This window comes from Staurois parvus, unplaced genomic scaffold (genome assembly GCF_062004578.1).
Source record: "Staurois parvus isolate SC_StPar_1 unplaced genomic scaffold, SC_StPar_1.0 ptg000636l, whole genome shotgun sequence".
Classification (NCBI taxonomy): domain Eukaryota; kingdom Metazoa; phylum Chordata; class Amphibia; order Anura; family Ranidae; genus Staurois; species Staurois parvus.
Genome location: NW_028318432.1, coordinates 8,875,545 through 8,894,370, shown reverse-complemented (window position 1 = coordinate 8,894,370; position 18,826 = coordinate 8,875,545). Strand labels below are relative to the sequence as shown.

General features: G+C 43.0%; 1 protein-coding gene across 1 annotated transcript in view; it reads right to left on the bottom strand.

Moving 5' to 3' along the window:
* Positions 1–18,826, bottom strand: part of GPR158 (G protein-coupled receptor 158) — a 318,874-nt gene that overhangs the window by 13,602 nt on the left and 286,446 nt on the right. Inside the window, exons 7-9 of the mRNA XM_089693782.1 lie at positions 12,757–12,995; positions 8,070–8,208; positions 1,942–2,047 (exon numbers count right to left, since the gene is read on the bottom strand). Of these exons, the coding sequence (XP_089549908.1) occupies positions 1,942–2,047; positions 8,070–8,208; positions 12,757–12,995 (484 nt within the window). The remainder of the gene's footprint in view (positions 1–1,941; positions 2,048–8,069; positions 8,209–12,756; positions 12,996–18,826) is intronic.

Here is an 18,826-nt window from a genome sequence, read left to right as displayed (position 1 = left end):
TTAATAAGAAGAAGAAGAAGAAGAAGAATATTGAAAAATTAGCTTGTACTGTCTTACAGGATTAGTTGCTAGAAAGAATTCCAGTAATTGTGACTTTGTTTTTACATGTAACAGTGGAATACCCAATCCACAGAAGCCCCTACCTTACATTGTGACTGTGTATTAAAAGAGTTTTTCTGTCCAATGTGACTGGAGGAGGTGAGCTACTATTATATACAAGTGGTCTGTTTCTGGTATTGTACAATGCAAAACTTCACTACAGCATATATACACTTGACTTTTAAGTCAGTGGGGGCCCTAGAAGTCGGATGTCTCAGACCTGTGCCTCTATGGGCAGTTCCTAACGCACGACCCATTTAAAGAAAAAAACATAGACAACCTTGTTTAAAAACCCTGTTACCTTTGCCAGCAGTGACTCTGCAGCCCAGTTCGCCCTGACCCCCACCCCATACCCTTAAAGCAGGGGCTCAAGAGCAAAGCTAACCTTGTTTCCCCTGAGTTGGGCTTCTATGAGTACCTTCTGCTTCAACTGTGAACTGTGAAGATGAATTGCTCCACAATGTCTGCAGCTACAGAGGTCACTTGGGATTTGTTTTAATTTACCGCTTGTTATGAATATGTTAATACATGCTATCACAAGCACATGTTGCTCAACAAAGGTGTGCAATAGGGTTAATATCCCTGGAGGTGTCTGTAATTTGGTATTGCTGGAAGATTGGTCAAAAAATGGAAATTGCAGTTCAATGTTTCTAAATGTAAAATAATGCACCCAGGGAAAAAGAATCCCTGGAGAGAGTACAACGTTGGGGGTACCAGCACTACAGAGGGAAAGGATTTGGGTTACTTATTTCAGATGATTTAAAATGAGCAAACAGTGTGGCCAGGCAGTATAGAAAGCAAATAGAATTCTAGGATGCATCACTAGATGGGTCACCAGCAGGAGGAAGGAGGTCCTGATCCCCCTATATAGATCTTTAGTTAGACCTCAATTTGAATACTGTGTCCAGTTCTGGAGACCTCACTGACAAAAAGATATTGATAAGATAGAACAAGTCCAGAGACGGGTAACAAAAATGGTGAAAGGTCTGGGGGATAAAACATATCAAGAGTGACTTCAGGAACTTAACATGTACAGTCTGGAGGAAAGAAGGGAAAGGGGGGACATGATTGAAAGCTTTAAATACAAAAAGTGGGTGAATAAAGTTCAGGAGGGCAGTATTTTCAACACAAAACCAAAATCAAGAGCACGGGGACATGACCTTAAACTAACTGGAAGGAAGCTCAAAACTTATCTCAGAAAGGACTATTTTACTGAGAGAGTAGCTGATGCTTGGAATAAACTTCCAGCAGAGGTAGTGAGCCAGTCAACAGTAAATAGCTTCAAACATGCTTGGGACAAGCATAGATCTATACTCAGACATAAAAGTTAATTCCCCCCCTCCCCCCCAAAAAAAAAAACAATTAAAAAAAAACAAACAACCACCCCTCCAAAAAATAAACAAAAAACGGGCAGACTCGATGGACCACTCGGGACTTTTACCCCAAACACTTTTCTTTGTTTCTAATTAGGGTTAATAATAGTGCAGTAGAATTGTGCTTCATAAAGTCAATGCAGTGCAACTTCCTCTGTCTCCCTATATTGAAAACCATATTAAAATGAACAAAGCAGTTTGAATCTAATCTGTAGTTGACTTCTTAATACTGACTTTTTTACATTGGTAATTTTGTATGTGAGAGGCAGGAAGGAGTCTGTAGTGTGTATTCCATTGTCACAAGCAGACATGCTCCTGGATTATCAAATTACAGAATAACAGGTGTAGGGAGGACAGGTGCAGTACAGCTAAGTTTCAGTAACACCTGAAGTACTGAGCAGGTAGGTTATACTACATGCAGGCATCACATGGCTTAAATTTAAATTTCAACTGGAGTATTAGTCATTACCTTGGGTATTAACAATAACCCCACTGTTACAGTCACCGTCAGATGAGTATGGACAAAAAATAGCATTAACATCCAGTCTGGCTGAAGTTTTGCTCCAAGAACAAACCTGCAATGAAGAAAATAATTAACAAATGTATTTCAAATTACAGCTGTCCTTTCATAGCCCTGATTTCAGCAGCAGTGATTACACAAGGATATAGACATATTTCAAAATCATATTTTAACAAAAAACCACCTCCTAAATAAATGTGATAAACAATAACCCTTAACACAAACAACACCTTCCCCTGAAGGTGTAACAGATTTGTATATGTAAAAGTGTTATAAACAAACTTTAAATAAAAACTGTGAAGTCCCCTTATGATTAAGCCAATGACGAAACGCGTCAAGGGAAGTGACGTCAGGACGCACACAGGAACCGGAAGTTGACCGGCGGCCATTTTGGAAAAGGGAAGCGAATGATCTGGAGCACCTGGACGTTCTTCCTGGATGGCTGTGAGGCTGTGAGGTTTCTATTATGAGTGATTACGTGCATAAAGGCTTGTTTTGATGTAAGCAGTTCAAATAAAGGTCATTTGATTTTACTATTGGCGGTATTACACTATTGTGTTCCTTATGTTTTGTCCCTGGATGGAGTAAAGGGCCTGGAAACAGTGGGATCAGCAATCCAGGGAGGATTGTGGAGATCATTCATCCTGAGAAAGCTGTTGGATTGATATAAGCATGTGTTTTCTGAAATGTTGGTAAGGGTACCCTTACTATGAATAGAAGTGCACACCAGTTTGCAATTATATCTTTCTGTGTGTGGGATTGAAGGGTGATTCACACACACAGTGTTTTCACTGATTATTTCACTATTTTCACCGTTTTTTTCACCATTATCACTATTTGTCACTGGATTGTGGGAGATGAATTAAGTTTATATTATACAAAGGATAATGCACTATATGTTATTTCCTTTTTTTTGAGGTACATGCACATGGGAGATCGTTAGAAGAATTTCTGAACATCTTGAACTTTGATATTATAGGATAGTGAGAGTTAATAACTGTTTGATGGACTGATTGATGGACTTCACAGTTTTTATTTAAAGTTTGTTTATAACACTTTTACATATATATTTCAAAATCATGTTTTATTAGTTAAAAATAGCAATATAAAAACATATGATAATATATCAGAATTGCTAAACTATATTCATAAAAGGGATGGGGAGGGAACAGAAGTCTACATTACAATGAACGTTATTAAACAGTTTTTTTTCAGTTTGGGAAAAGAACTGAAGGATAGCTTGATAAATATTTATAAAGATATTCAAGGTTAGTATAAAGATTTAGCTTATGAATTTTTCATCCTTTGGACTGTAAAAGAATGTTTACATCAGCTGTGTATGAGGTAGAGAAAATTGTACTATTAGTTTAGAAAGCCAATGTTTACAGTAAGGGCTTGCTTACATTTGTGGCAGCCCTTGATGGTCCTCTGAAAAGCTATCTGTGCTGGATCACTCTTCACTGGGCTGGGAGGTGATATGTTGCCTCTTTAGTGTCTGTTTTAACCCTTAAAAGCCTGCACCACCATGCCGCAACCACTTACTTTGCATGCGGTTGCAGAGCAGTTGTGGCGTGGTAGCAATACATGGGTTTACATTTTTGCCACGGCAGCAGCATGTGTACCACCCTCTCCAGTTGCCTTTGCAACTTAAGCCTGCAGAGTGTATCCCTGGTGATTTTAAAACATTTTTCAGGCATTTACAGATATTTTTCAGGCAAATTCTAAGCGTATTACAGGCATTTATGCATATGTACCAAGCTTCAGGAGTTCTTCTTTCCTGGGCTAAGCAAGGAAAGGAGAGCAGATCTATGGGAGGAAAGGAGTTCATCAGAACTCAAACCTTTTGTTTGAGTACAGATCTATGTTTTTCCCATGCATGTTGGTATTCACTTAAGCTGGCCATAGATGGTTTGCATCTTGGTTGGTTCAGTAGGGACCGGATGAGATTCAAGCCATCTACGGGCAGGCTGATTGTACCCAAGTTGATTGTTCTAAGAATTGGGTACAACCAGCATGTCGGATTTTTACATGAGATTATTGCCATTGGTTACAGCCACTAGCAATAATCATTGTGTTCTCCTGGAAGGGACGGCTCCCTGCTGGGAGAATACAATAGCTCCACGGGAAGGATTCCTCCATCAACACTGACTGTGTTGATGGGGGAAGCGAGCAAGTTTCTTCCCTGCAACCTGCGGTTGCGTTACTGTTGACCTACTCGCTAACTCTGTTGGAAGTCTGTTCCAAACTTGAACTACTCTTTCTAGAACATTATCCTGTTTAGGGTTAACTTTGAACTTTACTCGAGCTAGTTTGAGATCATGGCCACATGTTCTTGATTTTAGCTTCATACTGAAAATGCTGTCATCCTGAACCCTGTTCACAACCACGATGTATTTAAAGGTTTCAGTCATGGCCTCCTTTTCTTCTCTCTGCTCAAGGCTGTACATATAGGGGTTGATTTACTAAAACTGGAGAGTGTAACATCTGCTGCAGCTCTTCATAGAAACCAGTTGGCTTCCATTTTTTTTTGTCAAAGTTTAACTGAACAAGTTGAAGTTAGAAGCTGATTGGCTACCACTAGAGATGAGCGAATTATTCAAAAATTCGATTCGGCTGATTCGCCGAATTTGCGGAATAAAGTCGATTCGATGCGAATTTATTCGCTGGGAATTTAACTTATTAAAAGGGTTTCTAGGCTTCAGAGAGCCTTTATATTAGTGCAGAACACTGTATCTTTAATTTAAATGCCCTTGGAGTCTGCTGGGGAAGAGAAATAATACTGTCAGTCAGTATGACATGCAGATGAGTGCCGTCGATCTTAGAATCACCGCACACTTCACTCATTTGGGCAGTCACGGGGCACGACGAAGAAGATGAAGAAGAAGATGAAGAAGAAGAAGAAGATGAAGAAGAAGATGAAGAAGAAGAAGAAGATGAAGAAGAAGAAGAAGATGAAGAAGAAGAAGAAGAAGATGAGGATGAGGAAGAAGAAGAAGAAGATGAGGATGAAGAAGAAGAAGATGAGGAAGAAGAAGAAGAAGAAGAAGGAAAATAAGAAGAAGAAGAAGGAAAATAAGAAGAAGGAAAATAAGAAGAAGAAGAAGGAAAATAAGAAGAAGAAGAAGAAGAAGAAGGAAAATAAGAAGAAGAAGAAGAAGGAAAATAAGAAGAAGAAGAAGAAGAAGAAGAAGGAAAATAAGAAGAAGAAGAAGAAGGAAAATAAGAAGAAGAAGGAGAAGGAAAATAAGAAGAAGAAGAAGAGGGAGAAGAAGAAGGAAAATAAGAAGAAGAAGAATGAAAATAAGAAGAAGAAGACGAATGAAAAGAAGAAGGAGAAGAAGAAGGAGAAGAAGAAGGAGAAGAAGAATGAAAAGAAGAAGGAGAAGAAGAATGAAAAGAAGAAGGAGAAGAAGAAGGAGGAGAAGAATGAAAAGAAGAAGGAGAAGAAGAATGAAAAGAAGAAGGAGAAGAAGAAGGAGAAGAAGAATGAAAATAAGAAGGAGAAGAAGAATGAAAATAAGAAGAAGAAGAAGAAGAAGGAAAATAAGATGAAGAAGAAGAAGGAAAATAAGAAGAAGAAGAAGGAAAATAAGAAGAAGAAGAAGAAGAAGAAGAAGAAGAAGAAGAAGAAGGAAAATAAGAAGAAGAAGAAGGAAAATAAGAAGAAGAAGAAGAAGAAGAAGGAAAATAAGAAGAAGAAGAAGAAGAAGAAGAAGAAGAAGGAAAATAAGAAGAAGAAGAAGAAGAAGAAGAAGGAAAATAATAATAATAATAATAATAATAAGAAGAAGAAGAAGAAGAAGAAGGAAAATAAGAAGAAGAAGAGGAAGAAGAAGAAGAAGGAAAATAAGAAGAAGAAGAGGAAGAAGAAGAAGAAGGAAAATGAAGAAGAAGAAGAAGAAGGAAAATGAAGAAGAAGAAGAAGGAAAATAAGAAGAAGAAGAAGAAGAAGAAGGAAAAGAAGAAGAAGAAGAAGAAGAAGAAGGAAAAGAAGAAGAAGAAGAAGAAGAAGAAGGAAAAGAAGAAGAAGGAAAAGAAGAAGAAGAAGAAGAAGGAAAAGAAGAAGAAGGAAAAGAAGAAGAAGAAGGAAAATAAGAAGAAGAAGAAGAAGGAAAATAAGAAGGAAAATAAGAAGAAGAAGAAGGAAAATAAGAAGAAGAAGAAGAAGAAGAAGGAAAATAAGAAGGAAAATAATAATAAGAAGAAGAAGGAAAATAAGAAGGAAAATAAGAAGAAGAAGAAGAAGGAAAATAAGAAGAAGAAGAAGAAGAAGAAGGAAAATAAGAAGGAAAATAATAATAATAAGAAGAATGAAAATAATAATAAGAAGACGAATGAAAAGAAGGAGAAGACGAATGAAAAGAAGAAGGAGAAGAAGAATGAAAAGAAGAAGGAGAAGAAGAATGAAAAGAAGAAGGGGAAGAAGAAGGAGAAGAAGAATGAAAAGAAGAAGGAGAAGAAGAATGAAAAGAAGAAGGAGAAGAAGAATGAAAAGAAGAAGGAGAAGAAGAATGAAAAGAAGAAGGAGAAGAAGAAGGAGAAGAAGAATGAAAATAAGAAGAAGAAGAATGAAAATAAGAAGAAGAAGAATGAACATAAGAAGAAGAAGAAGAATGAAAATAAGAAGAAGAATGAAAATAAGAAGAAGAAGAATGAAAAGAAGAAGGAGAAGAAGAAGGAGAAGAAGAATGAAAAGAAGAAGGAGAAGAAGAATGAAAAGAAGAAGGAGAAGAAGAATGAAAAGAAGAAGAAGAAGAAGAATGAAAATAAGAAGAAGAAGAAGAATGAAAATAAGAAGAAGAAGAATGAAAATAAGAAGAAGAATGAAAATAAGAAGAATTCCAGTACAGCAAAAAGTGTATCTGCAGAGAGCTCCGCTATTTCTGACAGTTCTCTGACAGTTCCTTTACATTTACAGCGGTTGAAACATTGTATCTATTTGTTTCCGAATAAAAACATCTGTATCCTAAATGGACACAAATAGATACAATGTTTCAACCGCTGTAAATGTGAAGGAACTGTCAGAGAACTGTCAGAAATAGCGGAGCTCTCTGCAGGGACACTTTTTGCCGGCTGTAGAAGGGATGAAAATCGGCCGATCGGGAAAAATTCGATTCGTGCATCCGAAGTTTGGTAATTTTCGGATTCGGTGCGAATCAAATTTTTCCTAATATTCGAAACGAATTCCACTTCGCCAAGTTCGATTCGCTCATCTCTAGCTACCACGCACACCTGCACCAAGTTTTGCACTCTCAAGCTTTAGTAAATCAACTCCATAGAGTTCCTGCAGTCTGTCCTTATCCCTCAGACCTTTCGCCATTTCTACTGCCGGGCTCTGGACTCATTCTATATTACACTACTTACCTTTGTAGTGAAATATAATAGTTTCATCTTCCATTTACTCTTACTAATTTGCCTAACATATAATCTAGTTGCCTCCAGACGTGTAGACTATATTAGTGCCCACTATTGACTGACTACCACTGTTTTACTCCAACTTTTCAATTATTTTTTTTAGAAATTGACCAATTTCAGCAAAATGTGTGCTTTTGAAGTTAACAATATCTGTTTGTATATTATTTTTCAATCTTGCTCTAACATTAAATTAAAGACATTAATGATCACTAAAACCCAACATTTCTCCTCAGCATCTCCTCTGGTTGGGCTTTTTACTGTTTTAGAGACACCCCTTTCAATGTCTCCAACATATCGCTGCTCCTGCTATCAGCAGATGTATTTTTAGTGTCCAAAACTTTAACTGTATTGACCACCCCATCAGTCAAGTCTTTAGGGTCACCATATTTATTACAATCTAACTGCTGGTGCAATCTTTTTATATTCAACTTTAGACGTACTTAATGTAACATGATCCCCAATCTACCTATTCTATTTAATCAACTTGTATCCAATCAAGCAGGCCCTTGCACTACATAGTTGTTGGTAGATCTAAATGAGACTGTACATATTGTAAAGTGTATGGCGAGCTTAAAAAACACAGACACTCGTGGCACTTTTATATTTCTCCACACAATGTAATAAAACCATATATTTAGAAAACATAATTTTCAATCACTGACCTAATAGTGTGGAAGATAGCTGAGATAATCAGTTCATTGTGAACAGCAACTGCCATATAGCGTGGCTCATGGAATGCAGATGGGACAGTTCGTACAGCGTAACAGAGGTACACACCCCAAAGGAGAAATAAAAATTCACCTGGAGGATAAAAAGGCAAAGAAATATCAGATTATTCCAAATAGTACAACAGAAGCTTTGAAAAGTAAACCTATGGCCTACTCTACAGCAGAAGCACAAATTTTCTTAGATGGACTCTACAATTAAAGTATATCAAAAGCCAAAAAATTTTTAAAATTTTGGATAGAGAGGGTAATGGCAATAATCCCATACAACTTTTTCGCTGTCCCATTGTAGATATTTTTTTTTCATTATCTCTAGAGACACTACAAGAAGTGAGAGGCAAATTCTCTCTTAGAAAGTTTTCACCAGAACAAATTTCCCAATCATTGGAAGATTTACACTCTGTCCCTGACCCAATGACAGCTCAGCGTTTCAGATTTTTCTTCTCTATCAGTCTCCGGGCACCAGGACAAATAGAGATAGTAAATCTTCCCAGTGGGGATACAGATGGCAATAAAAATACTGGCCAAACCTAAAGCTGGGTACACACCAGAAGAAATTCGGGCAAACAGTGGTCTGGTTTTCCTCAATGTTTCACAGCAAGTCGGACCCAAGGATGGTACTAATTGTACAAAAATTCTCAAACAAGAAAGGTTTTTTTTTGTTTGACATAGAAACATTTTAGCATGGGTTATTGTTGTTTATTGTTCATGCACAGTCTTTCATATCAGATTTTTCTTGTACGAAAGATGAAAATTGTTTGTTCTGTACATGTCCAAGAAACATTTTAGAGTTTGTCCCTTCGGAAATGTTTGTATGGAAAGTTTGAATCAGATGTTAAAAGTTGTGTACACACTATAAGAAAATTGAATGGTCGTTCCTCGTATGGAATTTTTCTTCCAATTTTCTTATAGTGTGTACCGCATTTAACTCATCTACACTCAAAAGATGCAAACAAATGCTGGTTTTAGACACACTTTAATGAATATATTTAAGTTTTAAACACACATAGCACTACAAATACAACAAAACAGTTTTTAGTATGTTTGTATAGTTTTAGAGGTTCAGTGATGTTTTTGCTCTAACATTAGCTTTGCTTCTGGGTGTAAGGCAATAACCAGTCTCTTGTGCTAACTGGGAACCAGAACTGTGACAGTAAAGAGTTAATCTAGCAGATTATTGACAATGTATTGTCTGTAGTTATCATCCAGTGTTATAACTTGTTAATTTCATTAAAGCTGAAGCCCATTTATTAAAGAGCAGGAAGCGCTGGTGCCCAGTACTGAGCTGCCTATAACAGATAGGCCTAGCTACCAGCTAGGACTGCCCATAAGCGGTGAGGTGTTTTTGGTTTCCAACTCCTGAAGGTGGCGCTATAAACCTTACAGTCAAGAATATGAAGACAAAGTGTCCATCAACAAATGTAAGAGACATGTAGTCCCTTATTAAGCATGGCTAAAGGTTCTGAACAATTAGAACTTTTTTTTGTTTGATTTTCACCTTAAATTGTAGCTGGATACTGATTGGCTGAATCAGCCAAAGATTTTTTTACTAACACAGTGAGATCTCCCCTGGTAGAAGTGCCCCTCCTGCCGCGGCATCTTATTTCTTGTGTCTCATTATCTGTAACATAAGATATATAGAAGATATTCTTCTGAAACAGCTATTGTAGGTTGGCAGGCTTGCAAATTCAGGGTCGCTGATCTCACTGCTGGAGTCCCCGAGAGATAAAATATTACTTTCAAAAAATAGATGCTAATATTGAGTGCACAGAGATTTTTTAGAGCACAAAGTATGTAACATTTAGTTTGGGGGAAAAAAACTCAGAATATGTATTTTTTTTAAGTTTGCAATTTTTCCAAGGCATTGGTCTTCCATAATCCCAACCCATTGCAGTGTTTGTTCATTATGATCATTGCACATTATCAAAGAACAAAGCTTAAAAGTGGTATTAAGCGTGTCTCAAACTTTAATGTGTTTGCTGAGATAATGGAAATTAATCAAGTGTCCTACTTTAAATATAAAAGATTTGAGGAAATTGTAACTGCTGTAGCTGCTCATTTGCATGGTATTAACATATACATGCATTTTAAGATAAGTACATTTTAAATTACTTTGTAGCATTGCTTGTAATGGAATACTAATGTGTAAACTTCACAATGTACTAACAGCTCTGAATGAAACTAGCCAAATTAACTTTTACTTGCTTCCTTATATACTTTGACTGTCACAGACTGGCAGTTGGTAGCTGCGGTACACACAAGCACCGAAGAACTAAACATTTGGCAGTTCCATCATAAATAAATAGGTGATCCTAAACATACTGTTATTTATAATGTTCAGTAAATTAACATCCTACCATTTAGGTTCATTAGATAAGGAATTTCTCCCATGGGAATTTTATGCAGCAACACACAACATCTATCATAAAATCTTCATATTTTACTGTGCAGTATTAAAAAGTACATATATGTATAATCTGAAATCATTATAAAGGCAAAAAAACCCACTGAGAATAAGACAAGAGAGATAATTTCTGCCAATGAAACCCCAATGCATTTCAATTGCACTTCACAATCTGCATCAGGGGCAGCAGGGGTATTCAGAGTCATCCACATTTACATTCAGGAGGCGGTACCCTAAGGTCACCAAGGGGCTTCCAGTTGGACGCACAGCCAATGCTTGGGGTCCCAGCAGGCCAACACCCACAGCAGAAAGACCAAAAAGGAAGTGTTCTTAGACCTCCGAGTACAAGGGGGGGGGGGGGGAGCATGTGTGTGGCTCGCAATTTTAAAAGGTGTTGACAAAGATAAGAGTCTCCTACACAGCAGATCTCCCCAAACTGAACAGACCAGAGCAGAGGTCAATTCAGTTAGGGGAGAACTGCTGTGTTGGAGACTCATATAGACTTGCCTTTGGAGACTTGCCTTTGTAATGATTTTAATGTATACATATATGTACTTTTTATGCTCTGTACAAAAAAATATGAAGAATTTATGATAAATGTGTATTACTACATAAAGGACCCATGGGAGAAATTCCTTATCAATTGTACACATAGGGATGTAGCAGCTTGCGTTGCTCTTTAGGGGGCTCACCTGTATGTCTTTGTACCATTTAGGCTCATTGGTGATCCCAGAAATGCCATGCCTGACTACACCAGGAGATGACAGTACAGGAAAAATAAGATACCACAACCTGTCAGGGACCATCGCGACGCATGGGTCTGCACATGCGTAGGTGTCTGTCAAGACATCCAGGCAGCAGGGCACTAGGACCCAGGCGCACCCGTCGCCTATGATGGTGCTGGGCAGGCACTAGGACCTAGGCTGCGCCTATCAGGTGCAGGGCGGGCTACTTAAACCAGCCCTGCACAGACACAAGTTGCCGTATGGTCTGATCTTGTTCCTGTGTTCCTGTATTCCTGTTTGAGATTCGTTGCTGACCTGCCTGAACCTGACCCCTGCTGACTTCTCCTGCTCTGACCCCTGGCTAAGTTTGACCTCTCTTTTGGATATCTGAACTACTGGTACCGACCCCGGCGAGTGACCTGACTATTCTTCTGCCTGCTGCCTTGTAGTACACTGACCCCTCTGTTACTGACCTGGCCCGTTTGACCACGCTATTGCTCACCCATCCATCCGACCTGCACGGATTAGCTGCTACTCTCCAGACCCGTCTGCCTCTTCACGTCAGGCTTTCTACCTGTCATTACCTCTGGTGATTCCTCTACCTCAGGTGGGTGTACTCAGGGGCCGCGACCTGGTCACTGTCCGCTCCAAGCCCATCCCCACCATCAGGGGCTCTGGTGAACAAGCAGACTGGGGCTTAGACTCCGCGCCCTGGGGAATCCTGTCCCGAGGACTGCTAGAGTACACCAGGTGGTCCATATTACAACCCCTGTTTTTGGGCTGCATCCACTGCATGCTGCTGACTTATTTAGGAATTCAGAGAATGTCAAACTGGTAAAGTATCTATAAACCCATTCACTAAAATCTCAGGATAAAATTAATAGTCTATTAAAAGACAAAACAGCTGAACCAGCTTATACGGCAATATTTTGCTTTAATTCAAAGGTGTCCCCCCGCAGTACTTTTTTCTGCTGCTAGATGTCCCCAATCTGATAGCCTTCATCATTCAAGCCATTCTCATTGAGTCCAGGTCATCCTGGACTCACCCCAGCCTGTGACTGGACAATGAAAAGAGAAGCTGCACAGTAAAAAGCTCATTCCTTCATCACTTTGCTTTCACTTCCTATCAGTATGCTTCTTGTCAGTACACCAACTGTTGGCTACATTTATGATTTCTTCCTCTCACAAGCCAGACCTACTGTACAGGGACTGCAAAAGGCTGATAATAGGTTCGATTTAGGTACTTAAACTACTCACATTTAAAAATGCATCCAATTATGTATTAATGAATACAAAGCTGCCTAATGCGTGTCTTTTTTATCTGGCTAGGGTGCAATTTTCAATATTTTTAAAATTGTTAGCTTTCATTTAAATAATACTGGTGATCCCACTATGAAGGTCCTGCTACAGGGGGCAGCACTCTAATAAAATGTAAGTATATTGGCAAACCCGCCTAATGTGTTCCCTTAAGAATAGACGATGCTAAGCAACTTACCAACTGCCATCATGTAGTCCCATCGATCTATCAGACACATGTTAAAAAGAAGGTGGTCAGAAGTTTGCCCTTGAACAATAATGGGAATATCTCGGTCCATGTTCTGGAACACAGCAGACGTCCAAGCAACCAGAAACCATACCACTAATAACAGAATGACAGCTAACATTCGCATGACCCTACAGCTGGTCATGTAAGGGATGCGCTGGGCAGTGCGAGAAAGGAACACCTTTAGGACTCTGCAGAAAAAAAATAATTATTCATCATCTACTGATAATATAATTATATCATCAATTATCATGTATGGAATCTGTAGCAAAATCTTAAAATCTATACAACATCCCACAGCTGCAAATCTTTATTAATACAATCCAGTAGGCTATTTGTTGCATATAAAATTCAAGTAGCCAATGTCAAGCTTGGGTTTTCTCCCTCCTACCTAGCCAGCCTCATAATTGGTCAGTAAGACTACCCATCATTAGTACAGGAATGATAAAGAGGTGAAGTAGTGCAGAACACAGAGCTCACTACTTCATCAGAATCACTATACGGTTAATCATATTTAGTTGAAAACATTTTGTACAATAGAAAAACAAAATGAAAAAAAAAAACAAAATGAAAAAAAAAATATATATATATATATATATATATACACACACACACACTATATTGACAAAAGTATTGGTCGGCCTGCCTTTACACGCACATGAACTTTAATGGCATCCCAGTCTTAATCTGTAGGGTTCAGTATTGAGTTGGCCTGCCCTTTGCAGCTTCAACTCTTCTATGGGAATGTGTCTATGGGAATGTTTGACCATTCTTCCAGAAGCACATTTGTGAGGTCAGGCACTGATGTCGGACGAGAAGGCCTGGCTCACAGTTTCCGCTCTAATTCATCCCAAAGGTGTTCTATCGGGTTGAGGTCAGGACTCTCCAGGCCTGTCAAGTTCCTCCACCCCAAACTCACTCATCCATGTCTTTATGAACCTTGCTTTGTACACTGGTGCGCAGTCATGTTGGAACAGGGAGGGGCCATCCCCAAACTGTTCCCACAAAGTTAGGAGCATGAAATTGTCAAAAATGTCTTGGTATGCTGACACCTTAAGAGTTCCCTTCACTGGAACTAAGGGCCAAGTCCAACTCCTGAAAAACAACCCTACAGCATAATCCCCCCTCCACCAAACTTTACACTTGGCACAATGCAGTCAGGCAAATACAGTTCTCCTGGCAACTGTTAAATCCAGACATGTCCATGAGATTGCCAGACATTGAATTGTGATTCGTCACTCCAGAGAACACGTCTCCACTGCTCTAGAGTCCAGTGGCGGCATGCTTTACACCACTGCATCTGACGCTTTACAGTTGGTGATGCAAGGCTTGGATGCAGCTGCTCAGCAATGGAAACCCATTACATTTTTCTACACACTGTTTTTGTGCTAATCTGAAGGTCACACAAAGTTTGGAGCTCTTTACCTATAGAATCTGCAGACAGTTGGCGACTTCTGAACGCTGAGCGCTTCAGCATGCGCTGACCCCGCTCTGTCATTTTATGTGGCCTACAACTTTGTGGCTGAGTTGCTGTTGTTCCCAGTTGCTTCCACATTGTTATAATACCACTAACAGTTGACCGTGGAATATTTATTAGCAAAGAAATTTCACAGATGGACGCACAGGTGGCAACCTATTACGGTACCACACTTGAATTCACTGAGCTCCTGAGAGCGAACCATTCTTTCACAAATGTTTTTAGTCTTCCCAGTCTCCTCTGACCTCTGACATCAACAAGACATTTTCATTCACACAACTGCCACTCACTGGATATTTTACATTCCCTGTAAACCCTAGAGATGGTTGTGAGTGAAAATTCCAGTAGATCAGCAATTTTTTAAATACTCAGACCAGCCCGTTTGACACCAACAACCATGTCATGTTCAAAGTCACTTAAATCCCCTTTCTTCCCCATTCTGATGCTGTTTGAACTTCAGCAGGTTGTCTTCACCACATCTAGATGCCTAAATGCATTGAGTTGCTACCATGTGATTGGCTGATTAGCAATTTTGTGTTACTAAACAATTGAACAGTTGTACCTAATAAAGTGGCTGGTGAGTGAATATACACATTAGGGCATATAGGTTAAAATCTAGGGTATGGTTATAATTAGAGATGAGCGAATTATTCAAAAATTCGATTCGGCTGATTCGGGGAATTCGCGGAATAAATTCGATTCGAGTCGAATATATTCGCTGCGAATTTAACTTATAAAAAGGGTGTTTCTAGGCTTCAGAGAGCCTTTATATTAGTGCAGAACACTGTACCTTTAATTTAAATGCCCTTGGAGTCTGCTGGAGAAGGGAAATAATACTGTCAGTCAGTATGACATGCAGATGAGTGCCGTCGATCTTAGAATCACCGCACACTTCACTCATTTGGGCAGTCACGGGGCCAAAACCAGAGTGTGGAGCCACAGTGTGGCGATGGAGACAGCAGCAATGGGAGGCCGTACAGGGACCCATCACACACTGGACCTGGCAGCAGCATGAGGAGGCGGTACAGGGGCCCATGACAGATTACGGGCCTGGCAGCAGCATGAGGAGTCGGTACGGGGGCCCATGGCAGATTACGGGCCTGGCAGCAGCAATGGGAGGCCGTACAGGGACCCATGACACACTCTGGACCTGGCAGCAGCATGAGGAGGCGGTACAGGGGCCCATGACAGATTACGGGCCTGGCAGCAGCATGAGGAGTCGGTACGGGGGCCCATGGCAGATTACGGGCCTGGCAGCAGCAATGGGAGGCCCGTAATCTGCCAGCACCCTATGACAAAATGGAACCCACCAGCAGTGTGAGGAGACCTGAAAGTGGCACATGGCAGAGTGTGGCGATGGAGACAGCAGCAATGGGAGGCCGTACAGGGACCCATGACACACTCTGGACCTGGCAGCAGCATAAGGAGGCGGTACAGGGGCCCATGACAGATTACAGGCCTGGCAGCAGCATGAGGAGTCGGTACGGGGGCCCATGGCAGATTACGGGCCTGGCAGCAGCAATGGGAGGCCATACAGCACCCTATGACAAAATGGAACCACCCAGCAGTGTGAGGAGACCTGAAAGTGGCACATGGCAGAGTGTGGCGATGGAGACAGCAGCAATGGGAGGCCGTACAGGGACCCATGACACACTCTGGACCTGGCAGCAGCATGAGGAGGCGGTACAGGGGCCCATGACAGATTACGGGCCTGGCAGCAGCATGAGGAGTCGGTACGGGGGCCCATGACAGATTACGGGCCTGGCAGCAACAATGGGAGGCCGTACAGGGACCCATGACACACTCTGGACCTGGCAGCAGCATGAGGAGGCGGTACAGGGGCCCATGACAGATTACGGGCCTGGCAGCAGCATGAGGAGTCGGTACGGGGGCCCATGGCAGATTACGGGCCTGGCAGCAGCAATGGGAGGCCATACAGCACCCTATGACAAAATGGAACCACCCAGCAGTGTGAGGAGACCTGAAAGTGGCACATGGCAGAGTGTGGCGATGGAGACAGCAGCAATGGGAGGCCGTACAGGGACCCATGACACACTCTGGACCTGGCAGCAGCATGAGGAGGCGGTACAGGGGCCCATGACAGATTACGGGCCTGGCAGCAGCATGAGGAGTCGGTACGGGGGCCCATGGCAGATTACGGGCCTGGCAGCAACAATGGGAGGCCGTACAGGGACCCATGACACACTCTGGACCTGGCAGCAGCATGAGGAGGCGGTACAGGGGCCCATGACAGATTACGGGCCTGGCAGCAGCATGAGGAGTCGGTACGGGGGCCCATGGCAGATTACGGGCCTGGCAGCAGCAATGGGAGGCCCGTAATCTGCCAGCACCCTATGACAAAATGGAACCACCCAGCAGTGTGAGGAGACCTGAAAGTGGCACATGGCAGAGTGTGGCGATGGAGACAGCAGCAATGGGAGGCCGTACAGGGACCCATGACACACTCTGGACCTGGCAGCAGCATGAGGAGGCGGTACAGGGGCCCATGACAGATTACGGGCCTGGCAACAGCATGAGGAGTCGGTACGGGGGCCCATGGCAGATTACGGGCCTGGCAGCAGCAATGGGAGGCCGTACAGGGACCCATGACACACTCTGGACCTGGCAGCAGCATGAGGAGGTGGTACAGGGGCCCATGACAGATTACGGGCCTGGCAGCAGCATGAGGAGTCGGTACGGGGGCCCATGGCAGATTACGGGCCTGGCAGCAGCAATGGGAGGCCCGTAATCTGCCAGCACCCTATGACAAAATGGAACCCACCAGCAGTGTGAGGAGACCTGAAAGTGGCACATGGCAGAGTGTGGCGATGGAGACAGCAGCAATGGGAGGCCGTACAGGGACCCATGACACACTCTGGACCTGGCAGCAGCATAAGGAGGCGGTACAGGGGCCCATGACAGATTACAGGCCTGGCAGCAGCATGAGGAGTCGGTACGGGGGCCCATGGCAGATTACGGGCCTGGCAGCAGCAATGGGAGGCCATACAGCACCCTATGACAAAATGGAACCACCCAGCAGTGTGAGGAGACCTGAAAGTGGCACATGGCAGAGTGTGGCGATGGAGACAGCAGCAATGGGAGGCCGTACAGGGACCCATGACACACTCTGGACCTGGCAGCAGCATGAGGAGGCGGTACAGGGGCCCATGACAGATTACGGGCCTGGCAGCAGCATGAGGAGTCGGTACGGGGGCCCATGACAGATTACGGGCCTGGCAGCAACAATGGGAGGCCGTACAGGGACCCATGACACACTCTGGACCTGGCAGCAGCATGAGGAGGCGGTACAGGGGCCCATGACAGATTACGGGCCTGGCAGCAGCATTAGGAGTCGGTACGGGGGCCCATGGCAGATTACGGGCCTGGCAGCAGCAATGGGAGGCCATACAGCACCCTATGACAAAATGGAACCACCCAGCAGTGTGAGGAGACCTGAAAGTGGCACATGGCAGAGTGTGGCGATGGAGACAGCAGCAATGGGAGGCCGTACAGGGACCCATGACACACTCTGGACCTGGCAGCAGCATGAGGAGGCGGTACAGGGGCCCATGACAGATTACGGGCCTGGCAGCAGCATGAGGAGTCGGTACGGGGGCCCATGGCAGATTACGGGCCTGGCAGCAACAATGGGAGGCCGTACAGGGACCCATGACACACTCTGGACCTGGCAGCAGCATGAGGAGGCGGTACAGGGGCCCATGACAGATTACGGGCCTGGCAGCAGCATGAGGAGTCGGTACGGGGGCCCATGGCAGATTACGGGCCTGGCAGCAGCAATGGGAGGCCCGTAATCTGCCAGCACCCTATGACAAAATGGAACCACCCAGCAGTGTGAGGAGACCTGAAAGTGGCACATGGCAGAGTGTGGCGATGGAGACAGCAGCAATGGGAGGCCGTACAGGGACCCATGACACACTCTGGACCTGGCAGCAGCATGAGGAGGCGGTACAGGGGCCCATGACAGATTACGGGCCTGGCAACAGCATGAGGAGTCGGTACGGGGGCCCATGGCAGATTACGGGCCTGGCAGCAGCAATGGGAGGCCGTACAGGGACCCATGACACACTCTGGACCTGGCAGCAGCATGAGGAGGTGGTACAGGGGCCCATGACAGATTACGGGCCTGGCAGCAGCATGAGGAGTCGGTACGGGGGCCCATGGCAGATTACGGGCCTGGCAGCAGCAATGGGAGGCCCGTAATCTGCCAGCACCCTATGACAAAATGGAACCCACCAGCAGTGTGAGGAGACCTGAAAGTGGCACATGGCAGAGTGTGGCGATGGAGACAGCAGCAATGGGAGGCCGTACAGGGACCCATGACACACTCTGGACCTGGCAGCAGCAAGAGGAGGCGGTACAGGGGCCCATGGCAGAGTGGCGAAGCGTAAGCAGCTTAAATTGAAGGCCATACAGAGGCCTATGTTAAAAATAATAACATGTTTGGGGCATGATTCATGGCGGATTTAGTCAGTTGTGTCAGGAACTGGTGGTTTGAAATCCAGACTAATCCACGCCTGATTCATT